This window comes from Anoplopoma fimbria, chromosome 20, assembly GCF_027596085.1.
Source record: "Anoplopoma fimbria isolate UVic2021 breed Golden Eagle Sablefish chromosome 20, Afim_UVic_2022, whole genome shotgun sequence".
In the NCBI taxonomy this organism is placed as follows: Eukaryota; Metazoa; Chordata; class Actinopteri; order Perciformes; family Anoplopomatidae; genus Anoplopoma; species Anoplopoma fimbria.
In genome coordinates, this window is record NC_072468.1 from 9,567,361 (window position 1) to 9,591,238 (window position 23,878).

The following is a 23,878-nucleotide window of genomic DNA, read 5'->3' on the forward strand; positions in this document are numbered from 1 at the left end:
GGACAATCAAGAGAAGCTTCTTCTTTCATCATTTTAAGACTTAAAAATGCAAAACCATCGGTTAAAAAAAAAAAAAAAAAAAAAAAGAGAAGAAAAATGAATCAAGAATAATATTGGTGCCACTTTCTCATTAATTTATTTTACAATCAGTATTAATAGGAGTAGTGATCTTAATTTAAATTCAAAATGAAATTTATATCAGAGTTGTTTGTAATGTTATTGTATAGTCATTCTTGTGTAGCACACATATTGTTTACACTGTAGTGTAGGCTCAATGAAACAAATAGACAATACAAAAATGAGATGCATTTTAGACACAAAAATAGCTACTGAGGCACTTGTGTATTCTTATTTGCTGTACCAGTTTCTGTATACGCTCACAATGTCACATGCAGATTGCTACTAATGACTTGTTTGCCTTAAAGAAATCACCATTTCGGGGGTGATAACCAGGCACAACCCTGCATCTCACATTTTGGCATATACATATGGCTTTGCATACATATGTGGCTGTTTGTCCCTGTCTCTTTTCTTCAACTCAGATGTGGATGTTTTCATGAGGATGGCAGCATTCTTGTATAGTACTCGTATTTCTGTTTGATGATACACTTTGGTCTCCCTTTTTGAAATTTTGCTCTCAATGCAATACTTTGTAAATGAGGGAACATTACTGAAAGCAGTATTATGAATTGGGGGACTGTGCATATAATTATTTGTAACCCCCGTAGGGAAGGAAAAAAAAAAGAAGTTGTACAAGAATTACGTTTATTGCTGATGAACAAGATGGGTGGGAGGTCAGTGGGGATACTGATGTAAAATGATCATTCCAATGTCCTGATTATGGGAGAAAATGTTTCTTAAAACGTTGTTGCTATGCATGTATATGGATGGAATTAAATTCCAGATCTGTTGGAAATTTTTATTTTGATGTGGTGTCATAATTAAACTTAAATCCTCAGGATAAACCATTGCTGTCTGCCCTTTCTTTCATCGAAACAAATCATGTTGGACACAAAAGTGAGTTCCATGCAGTTTAAAACGTATAAAAATACAGCTTTGCAGGCCAGACTCATCTGTCCGCTGATTAAAAGTCCAAACATGGAGGTCTACAACTGTTTGTGATGTAACTCAATTATATGCAAGAAACAAATGACTGAAGCTGACGCAACAGAGAGAGAGAGAACTCAATGTACGTTACCCTGTGGCTATAACAAGGCAGAATATTAAGACTGAACCAAATGAGATAAAATGAGCAGCGGCGTGTGTGGCCTTTACATTGATAAGGAGTAATGTATTAATTTTTGTCACTGGCCAATCAGGTAGAGAGACTGAAATAACAACTCGAAAGATAAGATTTCCCGACTCTAAGACAGCAAATATGTCATCGCACTGAATAACCCTCCAGTTATTTTACAATTTAAAAGCTCCCAATGTTCAAAAATTGACTTTTTGATGAACCCTACCAGACATGTACAAAATCTCTATAGATTGCTGCAGGGAAAGTTTTTAAAAATAAAAAATAAAAAGATGGACCTGAATATTTTATTGAATATTTAAAACATATTCAATGATTACCCTGTCCATGTCTGGGCTATTGTTGCATGTTGGCCATGGGTCACTCGCTCTGCTGTTTGGCTTGTCGTCGGTTGACTAGCTTCCTCAGGTGCTGGCTGATGGCAGATGGTTCCTTGTAGATCATTCGCCGGTCTGCTCCTTTTATGTGGATGTGATTGGCTGACGGGTAGGACTCCTCCAGAAACTTCTTTTGAAGCTCGGCTACCATCTGGTGCAGGGAAAATATATATATATTTTTTCCACACAAGCGTGACTACAGTACTGTCCTGTCACTGTACAAGAGTTAACAATGCGTTGTGGAGTTGTAAACACTCTCACCTGGTTTAGATGTTCTGGTATTTGCTGGTCAAAGGAATCGCCGGTGATCACGCTCACTGACGTCCTGCTGGAGAGCGGCTTAAACTTTGTGATATCCCTTTAAAAACGACAACAAAAATGTAATATTATGATGTTTTCTAATTCCAATGTTCATCTTGACTTCCACATTAAACATGCAAATTGCAAAACCACCCGGAAAACAGGGACAAAAACTGTCATCATACCTTACTTGAGATGCACTTTCATTCAGAAAGTAATGCTCATCCACAGCACTGCTCTGGTGGGCAGGGTTACTTAGTAGGTATTTCTATAAGAGACAAAGAGATAGAGAAAATAAAATTGTCACAACACCTAAAAGGAATGATTTATTTGTTATAACGCCTAAAAGACATATGTTACCTTCAGAGGCAACGGAAAACAAAGGGGAAAGCCACGTGACACTGAAGAACATATAGAAAGTTACGCCCTGGATAGTAATCTGAGAAATCCCAGTAAAAGATCTGTTCGGTAAGTCTATTGGCAGACATGTTGATCAAGCATCTTCACAGTCGCAGCATGTCACCCTTTTATTTGCCTTGCCACACACGGCTCTGGTCCCATATCACCACACGCTAACAGTTTTTGGGGCCATTTTATCCATGTCCCAAAAATAAAAGCATAACTCGGCTTTGCACTTTGTCATTTCTTTGCTTGTCTACAACCAACCTAGATCCCTGCAGCGTAATCCAAAATTGGGACGGACACAGTTGTGTGTATGTGTTGTAAGCAAGATCTTTACAAAGCCTCGCTTTATTTAGAACAACCCCGCGTATAGTTTATCATAACTGCCCTTACAGTATGATTATAGTTTGTTTAAATCCCTGAGTCAGAGCTGCTGAAGCGTCTTCCAATGCCAAGAGACATGTAAAGCTCTAACTTCTTAGTCCCATCCTTGCATTTTCCAAGATGATATGGAAAAGATGTGAAAATGAGCTACGAGCTAATTTGAATGCACTGAAGTCTGCGTCCGGCTCAGACCAGAATACTGATATGACATTGAAAATCTCAGTCTTGGTTCTCTTGATTCTGCGGCTCAGGGCAGAGAAAGTTCACCACACGCTACTGAGGAAAAGACGTGAACCCCCAAACTGAGCAGAATTTGCATCAATCTTCCGCATGCGATGAGACCAGATAGCTTTGGAGCCTCTAACATAGTAGCAAACAATTCTGCTCCGGTTCAATTAAGCGCTGGTTACAGAACATGCCCTTGAGAAATGGACTGCATGCTCTATTGAGTCCGGCTAGCTTGTGACTGTCTCTGTGCGTGTGTGTGTGTGTGTGTGTGTGTGTGTGTGTGTGTGTGTGTGTGTGTGTGTGTGTGTGTGTGTGTGTGTGTGTGTGTGTGTTATAACCTTCACTAGCCTGTCTGCAAAACCCTCTCTCTGTCCTTGGAGAATCCCAGCACAATGATGTCCTTATCTCTCTGGCAACGACTGTAATACTTGAAAAGCTGAAATGGGTCCCTCATCACTGCTGCCATCAAATCGTGGGTGGCTGGCTGCAGAGAACGCGCCGTCTTAACCAACTGTTAACAGCTGCGGCTCAAATGTGATGCTGGGGGGATGTTGGAGATCGCAGAGGGTCACTGAAGTCTCCGAACACATAAAAAAAAGGAATTTCAAGTGGGACAGAGTGGGTTTAAATACTGCTAAATTAGCTCCCCTGCAACAATCTCTTTTTTTCATGTCCCTAGTGCTCCCAACATGAGCGTTTGTTTCCCTGCTATAATGAGATGTCATCTATACAGAGCATTATGTTACCAACGAAATTGGTTGCTCTTCATCACTAGAATCTAGAACTCCTCCTCTGCCTGATATGTTTTCCATAGCAGCTCAAAAAAGACATGACTACAGGGCTTCATGACAGCACTGTGTGTGTGTTTTGATTCACAGCAGATCAGAGTGTGGACAAGTGCGAAATAAAAGAAAGAGAGAAACTTCATCTGCGGCAGAAAAAAGCGTGTCGCTTATATTAAGAGCCTGTTTCCTCGCGGCCTGTATGGCCTGTCAGAGGGCTGGGTTTACAATATAGCAGACGTCAGAAGATAACAGTGCAAACTGCAGCGTCACGTCAGCTCCGGGAACAGGTTCAATACTCATTTATTTTAAAAGTGAAGCCTGCCGCCCGTGTGCCAAAGAAATTCACATTCCCCGGCCGTCACTGAGACACAAACGCCTCTGCAGTCATCACCCACTCGCATCTCTCTGCTGAGGAGGGGACGGTATTATTCTCGCACTAGCACCATCCTGTGGCCGCAGGGAGAAGATGGGGTAAGATGGGAGGAGTTCCTTTTAAATTCCTTGAAACATATCATTGTATTTCCTTAATATTCCTAAATGAGGTTAATGAAAGCACAGACATTGCCCGAGCAGAGGAACAGAGAATAAAAGTGTTGTCTTCAGACTATAGAGATGTCAACATCTATGGTATTTAAGCCCTTGATGATGTTATGTTTATCCCTAAATCTCCTCTAAATCATCACTGACCTGCTATGTCACTTTAAGAATGATACAACCAGTACAAAAAAAAAATTCTTTAATTTCTTGAACATTCTATGTCACAGTCTTTGGGGCATACTGCAGTGTGTGCGTGTGTTTATTTGTGTGTGTGTGTGTGTGTGTGTGTGTGTGTGTGTGTGTGTGTGTGTGTGTGTGTGTGTGTTTTAGCCTGACCTGACGCTGGATGACCTCCTCCGAAACATTTTCGCCTTTAACTGTCGGTTCCATCACCCCGAGGATGATCAGCATGCGGCTCAGCCCTGTAGCTGCTGAAAACTGCCTGACTTGGAGCGAGGGCAACAGCTTACCATACCTGAACAGACAAACACACACACACACACACACACACACACACACACACACACACACACACACACACACACACACACACACACACACACACACACACACACACACACACACACACACACACACACACACACACACACACACTAAACTTCAGCAGGAGGCAAACCAAAGTCCAACAATTTAACTACACTGTGGTTTTTAAAAGCTGCATTTTTGGATTTGGGCCACTTGTGGGCAACAGAAGAAGCTAAAAACACACTGATATATGTTAGCCCTATAAAGGTGCTCTGGCTAACGAGGGTTCCCACTCTTTGATTTACTCAAAGACCGCGCAAGACTACGCCGCTTGTTCTAGCTGTTAGTTATTACTGTACAAAATGATTACTGTTTGCAGTATCCGAGGCACCTCAACCCTTAAAAATCCTGCTATGTAGCTTTAAAAAAAAGAGAAACCATTTAACAGAGCTAAAAGTTCTACTAAACGTTTCTCAACAAGCATCATTACATTATTAGCATCAATAGACGTTGACCTGCTTGCTAACAGTAAGCTAGCTTTGTTAAGCTAGAAAGCTAGCTTGCTTTGTTAAGTTGCAGTTGGTACAAACTACCAGTGTTAATGTAACACAAAGCAGTTAGTTAGCTTAGTTCGCGCCACTTAAGTCACAAATAATGGTAAAATGATTGAGGAATTTGGCTAAATGAGTTAAAAATCGTAATTATAAGTGAATGCAAGGACACTTTTTTGAATGACATGAACAGACATGAACAGGCCTATAAATTATCATTATGAAATAATAATTGATCGTAGAATTATATAATAATAGAAACTACAACAGTTGCCAGCCAGTGAGTGACTAATCTTTACATTAAATCATACATTACATTATTCATAGTATTGGACAATTGTGTTGTAACTTACATGTGCTACCATATGATGTGACTTGGGGAAGGGGCTATTCAAAATACTCTGGTCCATAAAATACCATAGAATGTTATGAGTATAATCCTGAACACGATTTAGCACACGGCAATGCTATCTGTTTTGGAGAGCTGCTCTGAAAGTTAGCCTACCAATGAATTCTCAGCTAAAGCAAAAGTATCCATGTGTTTTCCATGACTGGAAAACAGAGGTTTTGGAAAAACATGTAGGAACCCTGCTATTGGCTAGCAAATAGTTGCCTATTTGCACATCGAGCAGAGGAGTAACCGTGAATATGTAAGCATTCATATGGAGTCCACTTTTTAACAACCTTTAACTTGCTAAATGCTCCACAAGCTGGTAGCTAATGTTTTGGTGTCACAGTAACGTTAAATCTATCAAAGCATTTTTACTAGAAACAAACACCTGCTACTGTGGAAGGAAAGGCAAGCAAAGTCATACAATTCTTCCCGTGTTTTTTTTTTTTTTTTTTCAACCCCAAAAATTTCAAACTTTCTCTTGGAAAACATTTGCCTGGGGAATGAGAAACACTTTTTTTTCTTGGCAGATGAGAGAAGAAGAGCTGTGGGATTTTGTAACTCAGGAGGCCCAATCGGTCTCGGCTCACTGGTGCTCTGAATTGGCTGGTCTCAGCCTGTGGAGCCCAATCAATAGTGGCGTGCGCCTGCTGCCGCCGCTGCCGCCGCCATTGCCGCGCTGCCTGCCCCTACATACAGCCAACACACTGTAGATCAGCACACACCCCCACTCCTCTTGCACCGTGAAACACTCGTCCCTGTCTTAGTCCTGATCTGGGCCAGAGTTATAGCACTGTGTCCTATTAGTTTCTCTCTGCTATATTCAATCCTACAGTCAGTATCAAAACCTGATAAACAACTATGAAACGCCTTTATAAAATATCAAACGCACATGCTGCAGCAATGCAATTAATGCTTATTTATTCATTTATCATTTGACCAGTTAATTGCTTTAATCATCCAGTCCAAAAAATTTCCTTTAATGCCACTGCGAGGTCGTCACTGTTTTTTTTTTTGTGAAATGTCTCAACAGCGATTGGATGGATCGCTGTAAAATGTGGTTAATACATTCATATAGTAGATTCATTTTCCTTTATTGCCTGTATTACATTTTTTTAACCAGGGAGAAATGAACGTGGATTTTGCAGTTAGGTGGTAACAATGGGACTACCTGAGCGCAAATTATCATATGTAAAAAGTGATGCATTATTTGTTCAATTGACTATTCAGAACTGAACTACAACTTGAGTTGCTACAGTATCTTTTGTCACAGCACAAGCCAGTAGCGCAGTATACTTCATTTTACAACAGGCAGGCCTCGGCGCTGCTTCACTGCCGTCGTACTGATCATATCAAACGCTCATCATAAACGCTGCACTTCTCAGTTGTAAAATAACCTATTTCACCTGTTGTTGATATGACGTGCTGCTACCTAAAGAACTGTAGCTGCTCCGGCAAAGCATGTCAGCCCTGATGGGTCAGATAAAGCCGATAAAAACAGCAGGGGACGGTTGTGCACCTGCTACAAATGGCTGTGTAGAGAGAACATAAAGCTGCCATATTCAGTCCCTACATGTTCAAAGGTAGATCCATGCAGAGGGATGTAAAGAAACAAGTCGACTGTTATAATTCTCAGCCTTCGCCAGACAGAGAAAACTTTTTTAAATCAGACCTCCGGAGAGTGACATTTTGACATTTTCATCTTCCTTTTCCCCCCCGAAGTCATTCTGGCACCACAATTTAGAACCTACTCTCTCCGACCTGCCTCTTAAGGGACTTCTCAGTCTCTGCACATTTTCCACCTGTCACCCTTTTCCTACACCTTGATTCCAAAAATAAAAAGGGAGGAATATAAAAAAACCTCTTTCCCTATCAGCCCCCTCGCCCCTGGTTTGAATCTGGTCAAATCATTCCCGGCTCTGGCATTGAACATTATTTCAAGGATTCTCCAGCCACCTGTCCTATTCCCTCCTCTTTTTTCCCATTTTTAATTCTGCCCCGGAGTGAGGATTATGCGAAGCAAGGCATGCGTGTCAAAGGGAAATTTAGTGGGTAAAGACAGCCAAGATTGGCGGGATGAATTAAACAGATAACGGGAGGAGACGAAGTGGGGGAACCATGTAGAGCAAAACGCCTCACCGATGTTGGTCATTTCAGAGGGGCTCTTTTTTTTTTTTCTTCCCTCTCCCTCCCCACAGGAGCGAGGAGGCAATATCTAAATTAATAAAGTGATGAAATGAGTTTGTGCCGTGGACTTTCTGCTGTTTGACTTTCCCATCTGGATTAGTGCAGGCTGAATGGACGCTCTGTTACTTTTGTTACAACTGCGCAATTCACTGTCGGAATTTGGCCCTGCAGTGATAAGGCTCCCCTCCTCCTCCTCATTACCATCTCATTTCATATGCAGGGCCTCTGTTACCTGAGAGCCCGCTCACACACAAAACACCAACTATTACACGAGCTCCCGCCAACTATTACAATGAGCGGAGAACATTTAAACACCAACTATTACATGAGGCTCAACGAACTATTACGCCGAAGGAACACTTATTTCTTTAAAAACGGGTTACTGCGAGGACTTCCAGAGGCTATTATAAGAGGGAGGACACAAGGACCTGGACCTGTACACGATGAGGCCTCTAACTCTCACGCAGGCAAAAAAAAGTCTAGTGGCAATTTGACATTTAACCCCAAATTTTACATGGATCACAACACAAGGCTGTAATTTAATCAAAACTTGTAGAGCATTAGTCGGCTTCACACAGCACAATATGGTCTAAAGAGTGAATAAAGTAAAACATTTAACCGATAGAGAGAGAGAGTGTCATTTTATGACTAACTATGCAAATGCAGCAATATCTTTTCAAATATGTGTTAATTTGCATACACTTCCAGAACAGAAATCTGAACATTGGATAAAAACAGGATTGAAGTTCTGGTTTCATTTTGTTGAAATATTAGCCAAAGGTTTTTATGAAAGGAAATTTGGGATATCTCTTTGCATCACTCCATAAATCTGAATAAAATGTTCTATTTATAAGGCTCTGACTGATATATGAACAGACCTTCAGAATAAGTGTGTGTAAGTGTATGCATGTGGTACTGAAGTGGAGATTTCTGGCTCAAAATCGGAGAAAAACTAATTTTAAGCAAACATCCTTTAAAGATATATATTGTAATATGACGTACATTTTGTCACTACACTACATATGAATAGGTTTAAAAAATTAATATAATATTAATTATATAATAGATATCACCATGAAACTTCCCCGGTTGATTACTTACATTAAGACTATCATTTTTTATTACACATTTTCTGATACGTTACATATGCAAATGAGGCATTGTCTAATGCTAACTTTTGGTGAATTTATGAGAAATCTACAGACGCAAATAGACAAAGTAGTAAAATAAACATGCAAATGCATATTTTGGATGTTTTTTTTCTGCCAGTATCAAATAAGAAATGTTATTAAAGCAAAAAAGCCCCAAATCTGCATTGAAAAAAAGTCTTGAAGTCAAGACAAAACAGTACGCTTTAAACATGTGTGAAACACTACATGACATTTGAGGGACTTGTCTGAAACAAGCTGAACCAATCAATTAACACGACCCCTAGGTTTTTTCCACTGATGATATACATGCTGGTATTTATAGTGTTGGGTTGGTGTTACCTCCACATTTGCTATTTACATGAAGAAGTACAATGCAAAATAAATGTTGGACTTCATTGTGTTACATTTTACATTTTTGTGTTTGAGTGTGATTTGATGTCCTCTTCACAAAGACACTTTGATGTGACACAGTGTCTTGAGAGAGCCGAAGTGAAACGGGAACCTATGGGTTCTGCTTAAGAAATACATTTTTTTTTTTTTTTTTTTTTTTTCAAATTCTCATTTATATTCTTAACTATACCAATAACTACAAGTCCAGCCTGAACAGATCCTTTCTCAACAGTATGTGGCTCACTACATACGTTTAGATCATAATGGTATGGTCGTTGCTATTTAACACTTATGCCTTTGAGAAACACCATTTCCCACAAGCCCTAGACATTTTGCTGGCTAAATGTCAAAACTCGACAGAGGCGTCGTAGCTCTGATATGTTGCTGCAGAGATAACAACTAGAAAGTTGAAAAAATTTGCTTAGAAAAGAGCGTTTTTGGGATATGGACGAAAGCAAGTTAGAAGTATCCACACTATAGCTGTAGTTTTATCTGTGCATACAAAGTAATCAATGCTTTACTTCATTAAAGTCACAAAGGTTTCTATTTCTAATATCAAGATGCTGAATCAGAGATTGGGCTGCCAGTGGGACACAAGCCAGACAGAACCTCATGACTACTCTATAAGGCCTCTTCCACTACAGGAACTAAACGACCTGTAACATGGAGCTTCCCAAACCTGAACCTGTAAGAACGCGTGATGTTTAGATTTTAGGTTCTTAAAGAGGCGTCACTGTATGGCAACACCGGGATCAACGGCATCATTTATTTTCCGTGGGACAGACCACAATGCAAAAGTGGGACTAATATACATTTAAAATACATATATATATTTTTCATATATGTAATTTTTAATCATCAGTACCACTTTATAGGCATAAGAGCCTGGAGCTTAATACATTATATTTTTTTGTGAAAACAGTAAAACAAACTGTTGTAACTCTTCTGTAAAACTTCACATTTGGACCTTTCACGAGTCAGACACAGCCATCCAAGTTGTCAACTGCACTTGTTTGTCTACCATCACTGTTTAAAGGAGAAGTGTGTAGGTTTTAGTGGCATCTAGAGGTGTGGTTGCAGATTTCAACCAACTGAACCCCCCCCTCCGCTCTCTCCTCCCTTTCCAAGCACGTCGGAGAACTACGGAGGCCTTCAGGTAAAAATGCGAAAAGCAGTCTTTAGAGTCAGTGGTTTGTCCACTGAGAGCTACTGTAGAAACATGGTAGTGCAACACGGATCATTCTTAGCTAATGATTTACACAATGATTTTAAGTTTCAGGTGATTAAACACAAATTTTAAAAAAATTGTTATGAATATAATATTCCTTTCTGCCAATAGATATTCCAAAACCCTATTCACTGGACCTTCAATGGTCTGTTTTTATGTTTGATGTTCATACTTTTATAGTAAAGCTAGTCAGTAATAATCAGACAATTTTTTCACTTCAATCATTCACTATTTGAATCGCAAAACAGATCAGAGAAGTGGCAATTCACAGGTTCAGGAACCAGGCTACTTTACCACACTTCATACTGTCAAATAGAGACCAATCATACTGTATGTAGAGCAGTAACTTTGGCTCATGGAAAACTCATCATTTTTGTTTCTGACCATTTCTTTTTTGAAATGGTTACGACCATTTAGATTAGGGAATAAGCAGTAAAATGCCCAAATCACAGACAAGTGAAATATTAACGATGTAATACCCGGAGTGAACACAAGGTGTCGCTCTTGCACCACAGCCGACGTTGGCCTGAATCCTCCCCGCATCAATCCGACAGATTACACTGGGGGTGAATATAGGGGAGTGCGGCAGCCTTGATTCATTAGTGGAGTGGAACAGCAATAGTTACGCTTACAGTGCTTCTAATTACAATTAATTGGCATTCCCGGCTCGTCGGGGAGACTCTGGATGAGGGGGGAGGATCCGGGGAAGGGAAGGGGGGAGAGCAGCTGAGTCAGGAGAGGACTGAGGCCGACAATGGGAGCCATTACAGTACCAAACTGTGAAGCATAATGAATCACACACTGTTGGAGCCTTTCTGTATGGAAGCCATGTACAGAATAAAGTATATTCCTACTATATATTCCTAAAATAGCATTTATTTGTGTTTTTTTTAATCACTGTACAAAACATACATAAACATATAAATAAGGATTTTCTACAGTTCTCTATTCAAAACTGCTTGACATTTACCACAAAATAAAATCATTTTTCAATTTTTTAACTCACTTTGTGTGCGAACGAAGACAGGGATGAACCACTTGAACTGTTAACAAGTTTCACTCAAAATTTGTTAAGGTCCCCGCATACATCTTCTCCTATTGCTTAATTTCACTTCCTGCTGTCCCAACTCTTCCCTCTATCTCACACCATCCCTCCATCGGTCCACAGCCGGGTGATTGCTGCCAATCTCAGCCAAGCATCCCCGGAGGGGTTTAGAGCGGCGCTGTGTGCTCCAGCAGGTTATTGAACGCAGCTCGCGGTGAAAGCGAATGGGGTTCTGAAGGTGGGGGGGGATACGTTATCACTGGCTGCTACTGTTCATCAATGATGGGAAGAGTGCAAATGCTTTGAGATTACATAATGCCAAATGATGATGTTAAATTAACTACAGAAGCATCAGAGTGCAGAAATGTTTAAATATCTAGAGAGGAGAATCTGTTAGGCCTGTAAATCTATCCTCTCACAAAGTGCTGCGTGGAGGGATGGAAACACTCTTCCTCCTCCCTCATATTCAACCCTGCCCGGCTTATAAATCAAACCAAACGCAGCGGTTGCCAGACTCTGAGGGCTGGTCGCTCAAAGTGACAGTCATACGCTGCCTGTCATACAGAGCGGGCTCCAGGTGAGCTGGAGAAACGTGTCGATTATCTGATACACACTGCAGCAAGCTGTGTGTGTGTGTATGTGATGATATGCATATATATAAATACAGTATGTCAGTGCATAAATGTGATCATGGCTGTGTGTGTATGTTTGTGCAGGCCTTGCTCAGCATAATAATGACAGGTAGGATGATGAATGGGACAGAAAGGGCTGTTTTCATTTTGGGGCTCATAACTCAATCGGGATTCCATCTCGGCGTGCAGCCACAGCTGCTAGGCCACCGCTCTACCAGCAGCCATTTGAACACATCATGTATCCACACAGAAATAACGACAGGACGCACCCCATATACTATAGATCTACACATCTATTTAGCAAGATATAAGACCTTGAGCTGCGCAACTGAGAAAAAGACCTTAACTACAGACTTTTGTGTCTCAGCATGAAATTATCATCAAAATAGTAATTAAAAAGACTTTAAAAAAGGACCAAGATGCGTAGAGAAGGGATGAGGGGGCTTTCAAGTGGTGCTCCTGTTGAGGACCGAGTTGCAAAGTGATGGTAGATGAAAACGGAGAGTTTGCCAATCAATCAGCATTCATTAAATTGGAAGGGCCTTCCCATTAGAGGGAAGCATTCCCCACTGATCTTTCTCTCCGAGCAAACACATTCCCCATGGGGTAAATTAAGTTTTATACTCCACACTTACACACTCCAGTGTGTAAATGCACAGCTGAGTTCCTTCTTTTAAACACAAGAAGAAAAGGATTTGTTAGTGTAATTCCTTCAGTTATATTGATCCTAACTTTTGATGGCATTTGTCTAATTCCAGCCTGAATCTCAGACCAGTGAAGTCATCTGGAGATATAGAGGCTATTATTATGAAACGAGCGCTACAAGCCAGAAAAGTATCCACGTCTTATTCATGATGAAAAAAAAAAAAAAGCAAGAGTACGCTCCACTTTAAAATGATCCAACCGATGATGCCTACGAAAGTAGTTAGCAGCACTAGCTCCAAAAGTCGCTAAATCTATCGAGAAAGTTGCCAAGTTCGCAACACCGACCCCCCTTCCCTTCAAGCCTCCCTCCAAAGCCACTTCCCAAAAATGATCAGTATGGACGTAAACAAGGAACATGGCTTGTATACTTACAGGTGCTAACCCCCATTAAACACCTTTGGAATGAAATGGAACTTGGAATGTCAGCCAATAACAACAGGTTAAGCTAGATATTACAGGCCATATCTTTAAACATGATATGTCCATCACATATGGGCGTACTGGCCATCTCCTTGCATCTGTCTGGCCATGTGGTGGAAGTTTAATCCCAGTCTTTATCCCAAATAGTAAGGATTTATGTTGAAATGTGAGGAATCTTTCTGTCTGTATTCGAGCGAGGAGATGCAATGCTTCCAAAGCCTGAGCCGCTGAAACAAAGACTGACAGCACTGAGTGTCTCAAACCGGTGGCTCTCATCCAGAATGTAATTTGTCCAGACGTACACTGGGGCTTCCTCCTAATCTCTCATGCTAGACCCACTGCTTGATTTTTCCCATCAGGCAGAATTATCTTTGCCCGCGAGGAAAATGAGACACATGCTGCGATGCCTGCAGAAGAAAATCCCAAATAGGAAACGTTGACCCCTTACAACAAGTGTATACACACACACAGACACACACACAGAGAGAGACAGACACACACACACACACACACACACACACACACACAGAGAGAGAGAGAGACACAGACACACACACACACACAAACACCACTCTCGGGAGATGGTGGCGATTCATTTTGTAAAATGCAACAGAACTAATTTTGGGAGTGAGCCTCTGTTAATGAGCGGGGCTTTGATGTGTAAATCCTTCCGGTCCCAGAGCAAAGCCGATACGGTCTCCCCGCAATCCTGCTCAGGTGCAGCACTGCTCCCTTCTACTACGCTTATCTTGTGTAGCGAAAACCGTAAGACCTCCGACAACTAATAACCCCGTATCTAAGAGAGAAGAAAAACCCTTCTTCATGCGACCTTGCTGAACAAACACTAGAACTACCGACCTTGCGGTTGTATGCCTATGCCAACCAGTCATGTTGCAGTTTACATCAATGTCTCTCCAAAATGGACCGTACAGAGAGACAGACAGTCGGACGGACGGACAACTCGAACTCATAATCCCCCCGGAAGTGGAAAACATGGAAGAAAAGTTGATGAATGCCATTGTTGCTGTGATGCTTCTTTTCTTTCTTCACACTGCACATGTCATTCCTGTTTCTATTCCCTCTTGAAATCAGACACGGATGATAAAAATGATTTTCTCACCAAGTAAATGCAAGTCTTTTAATTTCCCCGTTGCTTCTCCACAGAATAATTGGATTGTGGCTGCGCTGTGGTGTACTCAGTGAAATGAATGCCTATTAATCGGTGGATAATTGGACACATGCCCCTGATAAATGGAGCCGCTCCACTTTGAGTCACGTACAAATTAGGCCATTTTGAGGGATCCATTTCTTATCTGGCTTCACTCATGCTGATATGAAATGTGAGCTAATATTGGTGGACGGATGCGCCGTATCATGGAGTAATGCCTGAAATGAGAGTACTTGATATTAGTTTATATTTTCTTCCTACTACGATATCTGAGCACACATTAACTCAACTTAAGTTGGTGGTTCTAGATGAAATATGAACAGAAATATGTTTTATAAACTCTTACAACCACTTTGCTGACATTGATAGAACTTGTGAAGGAAAGGTTGATATTGACCAAGGATTACACTTAAACATAGAAAGATATTCTAGTTTCACTCTCCTGGTAAAGTACCTACACAGTAAATAGGTAAGCAGGAATAGAGTGGCCCAGGAATGAGTCCTAAAACCCACAAATGAGTCAGCATTTTTGTGCTCCGGGTTCCCTCGTCTCAAAGTCAATGTGTTATTTCAATGGGTTTTCGGTTAGATGACTAAGGTTAACACAAGCTTAAGAGATTTTAAAGTTTTGCTCTATTAAGTAAAACGTGTCAGGGAATATAATGTATTAACAATGGCGGTTGCTAACAAGTGGCGAAATGAGACCATCACGCTATCTACTACACTTTTACTTCTTTACTTATTACTTCTGGTGACTGCATTTATGAATCTGTAAAGATTATAGTGTTGACTAGACGTGTAAGTATCTTAAACCTTGCCACAGGGGTAATTTCCTGCAATAAGTGAAAAATCAAATGGAAAATTCCTGTTGGCTTTTTTTGAGGGAACCTTTGAGACGCTAACTTCTAGGTTGGCCTTACAAAGACAAGTCATCCCTGAAGCACTCTATGTATTCAGATTATTAACTTTAAACATGATTTAAATTACTTCTGGGGTTCCTCATGGCTGAGTAATAGGACCATTATTTATTTGCACATAAGTGCAAATCCCAAAACACTGAAATCTGTTTTATTTTGCAGATTAACACATTTTTAGTTGTTATGGTATAAAATTTGAAACAACTTTTGGAAATTTTGTTTGATTTCTAACAAAAGAATCCTCGAATTAACAAAAGACTAAATTCATGCATCTAACAAATTTACAAAGCAATCTATCATAAGTGATGTTGAGCTGTATAACTGTAGAACGGATGAATTTACTTCTTAACAGTTATAGTGAGGAACTTGGACTTGTGTAGTACACTGTAAGTTTAAAACATAATTTAATATACAAATGGAAAACCAATATGATGAGAAGATCAATATGTTGTATTTCATTGGGAGGAATTATTATTCTTTTGTTGTCTAATTGTTTTTGCACTTATTTTAATCCCAAATAGTTTGAAAGAAAATACATTTCAAATAATGGATACTACTATTCTGTCAAAATATCTGATGGGTTTTGGGAAAAAAAACAAAAAACATTTTGATTTAATTTGTTAGTGGAAAAACACAGTGTAGATGTCCTTCAGATATGTGCTCATGATGTAGCCATCGCTGCCCGGCTGCTAGCTACAAGTAAAAGCTTAGCATGCGTTGTTAAATTATATAACTGATTAATTACAGTCTCTTCGGCTATAAAACACCTTTTAAGGATTACACATTACATGCGTCGCTTGTAAACAATCTGCAATGCGTCTAGTCTTGCATAATCGACAAGTCTACCAACATTCCCCCATCCCCTCCCGCTCTCTTTTATCATTAATAAAGACCCGACCTCCATGTATGATAATTAATGCATAATGAGATATATGCTGTGACAATGACTACCACTTGACATATATATCTCGCCTGGAGGATTAAAGCAGTGTTATTACACTCTCTGTCACTCAGTCCCGACCACCGCCCCAACCCTCGTCTGTTTCACGCTAAAGGAGCGCGATCAGCTAATGGCTTCCTTTGGCCTCCGATTAATCATGCTAATGAGCCCCGCCCAGCAAAGATAATCAACTCTTCTCTCCTCGCAGAAGCCAATAAGGGGGAGAGTTTGGAGCTTCAATGTGGAACACGCTGGCGCCTCTGCTCTCCTCATCCTAATCCTCTTTCTTGGTACATTTCCCTTTTTTTCCTTCTCCTCTTCCCTGCCTCTCGCTTTTTAACGGCTTCCTCTGTGCCCTTCAGAGCTCCTTATCATCCCCTCTTACTCTTTTCCACTCTGATCTTTTCTCAATCTTCTTTTCCACATCCCTCACTAGTTCCTGCTCCTTCAACATCTGTCCATCCACATCTGTCCATACTCTCTCCTCTTCTGCCTTTTTGCATCCTCCTGTTTTCATTTTCCCCAGTTCCATCCTCCCACACGCCCCTGAAAACCAGCTATGAACTCACCAGTACTCTGTCCACTGTTCGTCCTCGAAAATGTCGTCTGGGATGGGATCAATCAGCACCAGGTCTGACACTTGCCTGAGGACAAAGAGAGGACACACACACACACTAAGATGAACTAAGACTCATAGACTTCCCTGGTCCACTGTACCCCTCCAGGCCCCCGGCCGTAATGAGAATGAGATGGATGGACGTCCTCCCCTCTGTCTTCCCCGTAGATTCTTCTATCCTCCGTCACGACAGACAGATGACCACATATACGCCAGATCCAGGGGCAATATTTCCATTTGGAGGTGTCATCAATTCACCATCATTTTCTTCCTCAACGGCAGCAACATCGTGCCTGATTAAATACTAAATCTTTCGTGCCTGGTGCGGGCTACTTGTCACTTTAATCACCCGGTTGACTCCGAGATGGCCGAGTCATGGGGAGGATGGGAATGGACACTGGAGTATATTTTGATAAGAGCTAGTTTGGTAGGCCTACAATACTCGAAAACTCTTAATGCATACGCAGTGTTTGGGAGTAACTATGTACGTTACATGAAGCAGAGTGATGTAATTAAATCAAGAAATAAATCTTACTGTAATTTTTTTTACAGTTACTGCAGAATAAAGATGTAATTAAATTATAGTTACAAATCAAAATGTCTATCCAAAAATATTTTTGCAGTGAAAAGCTTATATGTAAAATATATCATTCATTCTGTAGCTCTGTTCCAATCTCAACTGAGGAACTTTGAATTTAAAAGTTTGACACTATTCAATTTGAGGTTTTTAGGAGATTTTTAGGTTTAAAATATTTGTTGTAAAAATAATCAAATGTTATATTGACATTACTGTAATGAGGTAATTAAAATCGCCACATAAATTGTATTTTAACAGTAGAACTAATAATCAGTAACATATTATATTTTCAAAAGTAACCATCCCAAGACAGTATTTGATGAACTATAAAGTCATTTTAAGATGAACTCTTTTAAAATGTTATCAATGATTTGTTAGTACAAGTCTGGTTATGTTATATTTTTTTAATCAACAAATCCCATGAAAAGATCCCCAACGTGTGCATTATGTATTCATGTGTGAGTCAGTCACAATCAGCGACTCATGTCTGTGGGTGGTCTTTGATGGTGGATGATGATGATGCTGCTTGCCTTGTAAACACACACGTCTTTAAACTCTATACACTAGTTGTGATGTAGGCTTTCTGTCCTCTCCCTTCAGAGCAGTATTCACAGGCAGAATAATAACCCCTGTGATCAGTGTACATTTTGGCAGCTATTTTAGATTTAGACAAAAATGCTTATAAATTTAAAGTCAAGATTTAGTCATTTTTATCCTTCATAGTTTTAGTAGACGACAAATCAAAGTGTGTAGTCGCCCAAAAGGTAATTTTAGTCAACTTTAAGTCATTGCCTTTAGTCACACATTTCACATTATTTAATCTACTTATTTTTACATCATTTAATTAACATTTTTAAGATTTTAACCTATAATTTTCTGATGAAAAACAGGTCTAACAAAGGCAGATTGTATGGTTGGATGCTTTGTAAAAGCTTTTAATCTTTTTCAAGGTTGAATAATTAAGAATGTAACTTTGTAGGGAGGGGCATTCAAAGCAAAAGTACAATTAGATAATCACTGGGAACTATTTAATCAAATATTTCTCTTCCTAGTTTTGGTTAACGTATTGATCACTCCCTGTGACGTGTAAACTGAACTTCGCTTATGTACGTTTTTTTATTATCAAAGTGATATTTAAGCAATTTAGTATATAACAAGGTGGGGACTCGTAAGATACGGATAATAATAAAGCTCCTTCAGAGCCAGAGATGATGTTCTACAGCTCTTTTCTGACAAAAACTGACCTTCATGTTAGATGCAGATTTCATTATGATATACTTACACGTCGTGAATGTGGCTGTAGAACCTGCCGTTGAGGGTGCCGATCTCAGAGCCAACCAGGATGAAGGGCTTGGCTATTTCAGCGGCCTGCAGGAGTCGGTGCAGATCATCCACCATGCTGGAAGGCAACAACAACACTGTCTCATTTGTCTCAAAACTAAACCAGGACACGCTGAGATCTGGGCCATGAGGTTTATTTATTCAGCTAGGTTGGACTAGGGCTCCTCATTAATATCTAATCTGACCGTTAACAGGTCGACTAAGAGTCATTATCAAAAAAACTAAATAACCTTGGTGGGGAGGGGGCGGAGTGTTACAAAATAAACAGCACTGCTGAAAACTCAAATGACAGCATAAAAGGAGCAGACCGCTGGTTCCTTTTCATTGCAAATCTGCAAGAAAAACAATCACCAGCAAACTTCTATCATCAGAGGGAGCATCATCATTACATGAGATGCAGCGGCTCCTGTCTGAGAGCCATCTGCTGCCCCGGGTTTTGTTGTGCTAATAAATCAAACCCAGAGGGTGTCCCGGTGGGATTAGGCGTTTTCACAAGACTCCCCGGGGTTAAGGTCATGCAGTCGTCAAACCTCCTTGAGATATTGAATTCTGGGAAATTGATTGCTCGCCCCTCAAACGGGGCAGCCGCCTGCTTCCTGTGCCAGGTGCCAAGGTAAACCACACCGCTGACCGTCGGAGAACCCCGGCCTCGCTCATCCCTTTCGGGCCAGATTTAAGGCTCGACGAGCGTGTTGCAATGTCGGAGGTGAGCCGATTGGAGCCCAATCCTCACAACAGTGTGAGGAAGGGAAGGGGTGTGTTCAGCGGAAGAGAACACATCAGTCTGTGCTGACTGGCACATGGAAGAGAAGTCCAAGTTCAAGGAAATATTGATTCCCAAGGGGCAGTTACTGTACAGTTGTAAATAATACAAAACCAAACTAGAGCAGCTGTAGGTTGGCTTTTTTAGCTTGACACAGTGCAATTGTCGAATTTACCAGCATACACAATCTGATCGGTCTAGTGCTGAAATGATCACTTTGATCGTCATACAACGAGCCGTTCTACAGAGAATAAATTTGATAATAAATGATTCAGTTTCCAAGCCAAAGCTCCATAGATTCTACAGTTCTAGCTTTTCAAATGTTAACGGGACAGTTCGCCACAAAATCATGAATGTCTATTTTTCCTGTTACCTGTAGTGCAAATATTAATCTAGATTGTTTTGGTGTGGGTTGCCGAGCTTTGTAGATATAGTAGAGATATCTGCTTTCTCTCAAATATTATGGGACTCTATGGCACTGGGCTTGTGGTGCTCAAAGCGCCAAAGAAATCATGACCAGGTTATTGAAGATACTCCAAAGACCTTGTTGTAAGAAGCACTACAGGTAAGAGATAAAATAGGTAGTTCCAATTTTGGGGTGAACTGTCCCGTTAACATTTGCAGCCCCAGACATTTATCAGCCAACAAGAGTCTACAGCCATGCTAGCATCCCTGTGGGGCTGTGAACACTGACGTCTGGTAATGGTGCTAATGGTAAATACTGAAGTCAACACCAAAGTCATTAGGATTCATCCTCTGGGAGTCATAAATTTGATGTCAATCCATTTGGTAGAAGTTGGTAATATCTACCAAGCACTCCAAACGTTTATTGGATCCAGCTTCCTCAGATGTAAAAATGATTTTCTCTGTGAACTTAAGATTTTTCAATTTTAGACCGACAATTTGTCTTTCTTTCTGGCACAAGCAATATGGAAACATCTTTGAGGACTGTTGGAAACATGATGGGTATATTTAACACTTTTCTGACAACATACTAAACGCCTGTGTCACCCGAATAAGTCTCCAAATTAGATGCTGGCTCCCCACAATCAGCCCTTATCAGACCCAAACTCACCTGCACCACACAATTCTGTATTTGGCCTACATCTCATTCAAAAAGTCCACAAATTCATTTTTACAAACTCAGCAACCAGGAGATGAATGAGACAGATGGCTCTGCAGGTGTAAAACAGCCCACTCACTCATTCAGAAACCGCTTTGTGACAAAAAAACAACTGGGCCACTATGTTTACAATGTAGACTTTGAGCACAGCAGAAATGTGTCACACCCCCCACACTCATATGAAAACTGCCAACTGGAGTAGTGTACTTACCGTCCAGACGTCGACATCCCCCAAACTTTCTCGGTTCCCGTGGTTTCATTCTGCAGCAGCCGCTTGCTGAAGCCCAGTCCCATTCTGTCAAAGGTGCAGACCTGAGCAGCGTGACAAACAGGGACAACACAGGTTTACAGGGATTTTTTAAACAACACCATGCTCTACATACACATGAGATGCTCTCAATAAGGACCCCCCTAACATAATCTGTGTATGTACTTTAAAAATGTATGATGGCCAAGTAACATTGATAAATAAGAGATGGTGTAAACAGTGCACTGTTACTGCTTTTGTGATTTAGTTGTTCAGATGTATCTAGGCCCTTCCCCAACAAGCCTGTGACCCAATTTGAGTCAGATCTCAGACAAACGACATGGGGCAGGCTGTCAGCCCAGACTTTCTGCTGTACCGAGTCCTTGTTTAGCAGAGAGGACGTGGCACAGCCACAGCTGGAACTCTCCCTACGTGACCCTGACAAACAACAATGCTGCATTAGTTGCAACTTATTCTAGACAAAGTTCAACACAGAGGGATATAATCATCTGAGATATTTTGTTAAGTTCAGATGAACCCACTTGTTTTAACAAGACGCAACCTCCGGTTCAGAAAAGTGAAGGCAATGCTTAACCTGCATTCTTTCTAATGGACAACAGGGGGCGACTCCTATGGTTGCAAAAAAGAAGTCTGATTCTATAGAAGTCTATGAGAAAATGACCCTACTTCTCACTTGATTTATTACCTCAGTAAACATTGTAAACACGAGTATCTGGTCTCAATCACTAGTTTCAACTCTTCTTCAATACAGCATGATGTTAATTTTATAAAGTATGCTAATTTAGAGTCAAATAGACCATAAAGCAGGCTCTGCTTTAGGGGGTGGCTACTTTGTCATTGAAAGGTCTCTACCAAGTCGTTGTCCGGTCTGGGAGTTGTCAGTGTTTTGGTTTTATAACTTTAACCCTTTCACAGTGTGTTTCCACTTCATGAAATTTAATTGTAACATTTTAAGTTGCCAAAAATGTCTTATTCAGCATTCAGTTGTACTCAGCTCCACCCTCTTGGGTCACGTCTAGTGGACAAATACAAGATGGTAACGACCAAAATGCATAATACAAGGTTTCAAAATCGCAGTTCCCGAATGTATGAGTGACGTCAGAGTGACATCACTCAGTGACAGCAACCCTGAAGCCCTTCCTCACCTTTGTTAGTGTGGCCACATTTTCCTGCACATGCAACCAAACGTCTGAGGACATTCCAGTCGGTGCGTCCAGTATTACTTAAGAAGAAAACAAAGTGGTTAGGGCGAGCTCAGCGAAAAGACTCACACAGACATGGAACTATGTGCCAGACAATGTAGATCAATGAGGCTCAGCTTCAGGATTTGGCTCGCAATCAAGCACGGCTGGCCTATATATAACACGCACACACACACACACACACACACACACACACACACACACACATACACACATATATACATATATATATATAAAAAAATCTGATGAATGTTATTAAAGTTTGTTTATTAGCTTTGGCTTCCTGTCATTTTAAAAAGTGGACCCGGGTTCAAAGCAAGTTGAGTGTCCCTGATGTAGATAACATTTCAAAAGTTGAAAGACAACCAGTCATTGCAGATCATAGAATATCATCATAGGATTTATTACCAACTGGTTGTCCTTGTCCTTTACACAAAAGATGCATCTTTTGACCCAAACCAACATCAACAATCTGGCCATCTGGATGTTAAAAAATGGAGAAGAATAGAAGGAAAGATTAGGTTTCTTCTTAAAAACGTGGTTAATTAAAAAGTATACTGAAAGGAACAATGACTCTTTTAGTATTAGATATAAGGAACCTTTAGGCAAGAGCATCTGTCCTTCTCTCTGCAGCGATGCATAGTTGAGGAACGGAGGGATGAAGATGATCAAGAGTAAACACTTTCCAATGGTCATGAGCACAGAGCCATACGACACTCTGCCTTCAGCCCCAGATTGGCTGCGCGGTCTTTGATTGGGATCCTAGTTTATGTAGAAAAGAAGGAAATGCTATGTTAAGTCACACATTAACCTGACTCAAGCACTCTATAGTTTGAAAAATCTTATACCAACCTATTTATTTATATATACACTTGTAAACTCTACATTTATGATATCATTTTAGCATTTTCAGTGGTTTCAAAGCACTGTAGTAATATTTAGTTGTTATGTGTTGTGTGTTATTAGTGGAAAATTTGACCCTCGAAAGGCAAATACTGTTTTGATTTAATTGATTTAATAAAAAAGCTATTGCTAATGATTTGTTAGAAAATAAATTATAAATAGTCGAATGCGTGAGTAAGCAGTAAATATGCAACTATTCACATATTTGCACTTCGTACAAAAGTGGGGGACACAGTCGGATACTTTGTCATTCTCCAGATAACGTAAGCAGCGTAAGATCAGTATAAGAACAGAATAGAAGCCAGCACTTGATCTGAACGAGGAAGGACTGGAGAACAGGTTTACTTTTATCTTAGCTTGTGTTAGCTAACAGAGGTCTGCTGATACTTGCACAGTAGCTATGAGCAGCAGCGAGCTATACTAACGTTGTATTACCTTTCTGTCGCCATTGGCAGGTTCGTTGTTTGATGCTGGAGCTTCGGTTCTTCTACGCATTTTGAAATGAAGAGTTGTAACAGGTTTCAACACCGCCACACAAATTGAATGAAATTGTTGTAACTTCCTGGTGGAGGGTACAGAAGCCGACAAGAGACAAACCTTGCCTTG

The 23,878-nt window shown here is 40.5% G+C and overlaps 1 protein-coding gene across 1 annotated transcript; it reads right to left on the minus strand.

Moving 5' to 3' along the window:
• Positions 1–117: 117 nt before the first annotated feature.
• si:dkey-122a22.2 (uncharacterized) lies at positions 118–23,878 on the minus strand. Its single transcript, XM_054622017.1, has 11 exons — positions 23,708–23,878; positions 22,969–23,131; positions 22,778–22,849; positions 22,313–22,389; positions 21,111–21,211; positions 18,955–19,071; positions 17,049–17,123; positions 4,605–4,743; positions 2,118–2,200; positions 1,894–1,990; positions 118–1,783 (listed from the first exon to the last, which is right to left on the minus strand). Exons 1-11 carry the CDS (start codon positions 23,765–23,767, stop codon positions 1,616–1,618), a joined length of 1,152 nt encoding a protein of 383 aa, XP_054477992.1. The 5' UTR covers positions 23,768–23,878; the 3' UTR covers positions 118–1,615.

What these genes read in the sequence shown, in the direction of transcription:
- si:dkey-122a22.2 (XM_054622017.1), bottom strand. Translation starts at nt 23,767, where the DNA reads ATGCGTAGAAGAACCGAAGCTCCAGCATCAAACAACGAACCTGCCAAT. An exon ending in ATGTGGCCACACTAACAAAG is followed by an intron (nt 21,212 to 22,312) that starts GTGAGGAAGGGC and finishes CACGCTGCTCAG; the next exon opens with GTCTGCACCTTTGACAGAAT. An exon ending in GAAAGTGCATCTCAAGTAAG is followed by an intron (nt 1,991 to 2,117) that starts GTATGATGACAG and finishes TCGTTTTTAAAG; the next exon opens with GGATATCACAAAGTTTAAGC.